The sequence below is a fragment of the Centruroides vittatus genome, unplaced genomic scaffold (assembly GCF_030686945.1).
Source record: "Centruroides vittatus isolate TY-2023 unplaced genomic scaffold, ASM3068694v2 contig_986, whole genome shotgun sequence".
Lineage (NCBI taxonomy): Eukaryota > Metazoa > Arthropoda > Arachnida > Scorpiones > Buthidae > Centruroides > Centruroides vittatus.
In genome coordinates this window covers 641,480-644,211 of record NW_027122655.1, presented here as the reverse complement: position 1 = coordinate 644,211, position 2,732 = coordinate 641,480, and the positions used below count along the sequence as shown (strand labels likewise).

At 38.1% G+C, this 2,732-nt stretch overlaps 1 protein-coding gene across 1 annotated transcript; it reads left to right on the top strand.

Annotated features, from left to right (window-relative positions):
- The first annotated feature begins 252 nt into the window (after window positions 1-252).
- Window positions 253-1,650, top strand: LOC136986014 (uncharacterized). Its single transcript, XM_067283463.1, has one exon. The coding sequence runs from the start codon at window positions 253-255 to the stop codon at window positions 1,648-1,650; it is 1,398 nt and encodes a 465-aa protein (XP_067139564.1).
- The last annotated feature ends 1,082 nt before the right edge of the window (window positions 1,651-2,732 follow it).

Genomic DNA, 2,732 nt, shown 5'->3' with positions numbered 1-2,732 from the left:
AGGTTGGTGTCGGGCAAAAGTTTTGCATCCTCGAGAATACGATACCGACTTCCTCCTCTTCCTCTGCCTGTCCAGGCTGGCATTGGTGGGAGATCTCGTGCAGTATTGGAAAAACGTGGCAACGAGATACTCGAAAAAATATATCAATGGGGAAAACAATACAAATTAAACTTTAATCCGAATAAGACTATTGGAATCGTATTCAACAAGCCACGACAACCCAACTTATACCTTCGCAAACCTTCAATCAAAATGAATAATATGCCGATTAAAATTGAAAAAAGCATTAAATATCTCGGCGTATGGATAGATTTTAGACTTGGCTGGGAAGATCATGTCAAATATATTGCTAAGAGAACAACCTTAATCTTTCATGCTTTCTCACAAATTGCTAGGAAAAACTGGGGACTCACATCAGACGCTATAAATATTATTTATGATCAAATTTACATCCCCATTATTACTTACGGTTGCTGTAGTTGGGGTAACGCCATTCATAAAGTTCACCTACATCGAAAATTAATATCTTCACAGAGGAAAGCACTGATTTTAATAACGAGAGCATATAGGACAACTCCTACTTGTAGCTTACAGGTACTAGCTCGAAAACCTCCAATTACAGAGATTATCCAACTCGAATACAATCTACACCAACTGAAAATAGGAACCAATATTTGCACTTCTACCGGTGAAATTAGATCGGAAAACTATGAAAATCATAGTCCAACTGCTGAAAGTCTACCTCCATACATTAACAACCTATTTCGGATTGATCCTCCCACACAACCCGACTTTGAAATTTATACTGATGGTTCTGGAATCGACGAATCCATCGGTTGTGCTTTTGTAGTCTACGAACACAACATGGAAATACACAATGTAAAAGGCAAGTTACATAAAGCAAGTACGGTATTCCAGGCGGAATTGCTAGCTATATACATGGCTACCTACTGGATCGAACTTTACCAGGAATATAAGAACGTCCATATAATTAGTGATTCATATTCTGCTATTCAACTTCTTCGTAGTAGAAAACCGCACCCTATTGCCACTCGCATTCGTTACTTATTCTACAATTCTACCAATGAATATAGCATCACTTGGACAAGAGGACATCAGGGATTAATAGGAAACGAACGTGCGGATCAATTAGCTAAGGAAGCCGCCAGGGATATGACTACTTGCACTATATATAATAAGATCTGCCGGAGAAGTGTCAAAAAATTATTATACGATGATATACTCCATCGTTGGCAAAATAACTGGACTCAAAAACATAATAACATTACTTTCAAATTCGTACCAGATGTTAAAAATTTCCATGATACATACGAATGGGTTAAACCAAGTTCTCCTCTCACCCAATTTCTTACTGGACACGGTAAATTTTCCAATTATCTTCAGCGTTTTAGGAACAAAAGAAATGCCTTATGTGCTATCTGTAATCTTCAAGATAACATTGACCATTATATATTCGAATGCATTTCTCTCGAAACAGAACGTCTCAATCTAAAAATCACTGTAAACAGCTACAATATTGATTGGCCATGTGATCACGACGTCTTCATTAAAAACAAGGAAATCTTCAATGCTTTCTACAAACTCATTAAAAGACATGAAACCATTGCCACACTTGCCACTAGGGACTGACTTACATCGCTTCCTCTCCGTGCAGTGGTTTTCTCCAAATTACTACACTACGCAGTTACTTACCAACCATGGTAAATTTGCAGCCTACCTGCACCGTTTCACCAACAGGGACCTACAAGTCTGCCCGACTTGCCAAGTGGAAGATGGCTCCGATCATTACCTCTTTGACTGCTATACTCTTGAACACGAACGCATGAATATTAGACTCCTCATGGATGAACTTAATATTAGTTGGCCATGCAACCACTCTGACATTTGGGCCAGCAAGGAAATCTTCCTTGCCTTTGAAAGGTTAGCCAGAAGCTTCAGCAACCACTCAATGAGGCATCAACAACTAGATTCAGCTGCCGCCATCAGACTCTTCCTCTGCAGCTGGCAGCCTACTCATCACGCGATCTCATTGTATTACCCGTGGCTGTACTACTTACACTACGGTCTGTCTCCTGCTTGCCTGTTGCGTTGCATTTCTTATATCACCATCAGTAATACTGTTCAGCATGTAAATTTTTGTACATATTTGTTAATTGGCTTTCTTCTCTCACCACATTGTAATACTTTCCTCTTTTGTTTGTATATCTTATCTTATATACATTCTGCAATACTGTTCAACTTGTATATAATTGTACATACTAGTTATTAGGTTTTTTACTTTCTTTTATCATTATTATTATTATTATTGTTATTGTTATTATTTTGTTTTATATTTTATTTCTCACATTCATTTGTAACTTTATATTTATCTGTAATTCCAATTTATGTATTCTGTATTAAACCCTGGTAGTGCTAATTGCGGAGCCAGGATGTACATTAATTTGTACCTTTTAATAAAACTGAACTGAACTGAACTGTCTAGGCTGGCGTGCGCACGTCCGTAAGTTATAATGGGGAAGACTTTTCCTCCATCTGCTCCGCCCACCCCGTCCTTCCTTCCGCCTAAATGCGCTTTTACCTTTACGAGTATCAAGTAGCAGTTGAAATTGTTGAGTCCTCCAAGTTTTGGGGGTCGTGCGTGGAAATAACACCATGTAAAATCTTTCTCATGGTAAAAAATCCAAAAGGAAACATACAAACTATTTCGTAGA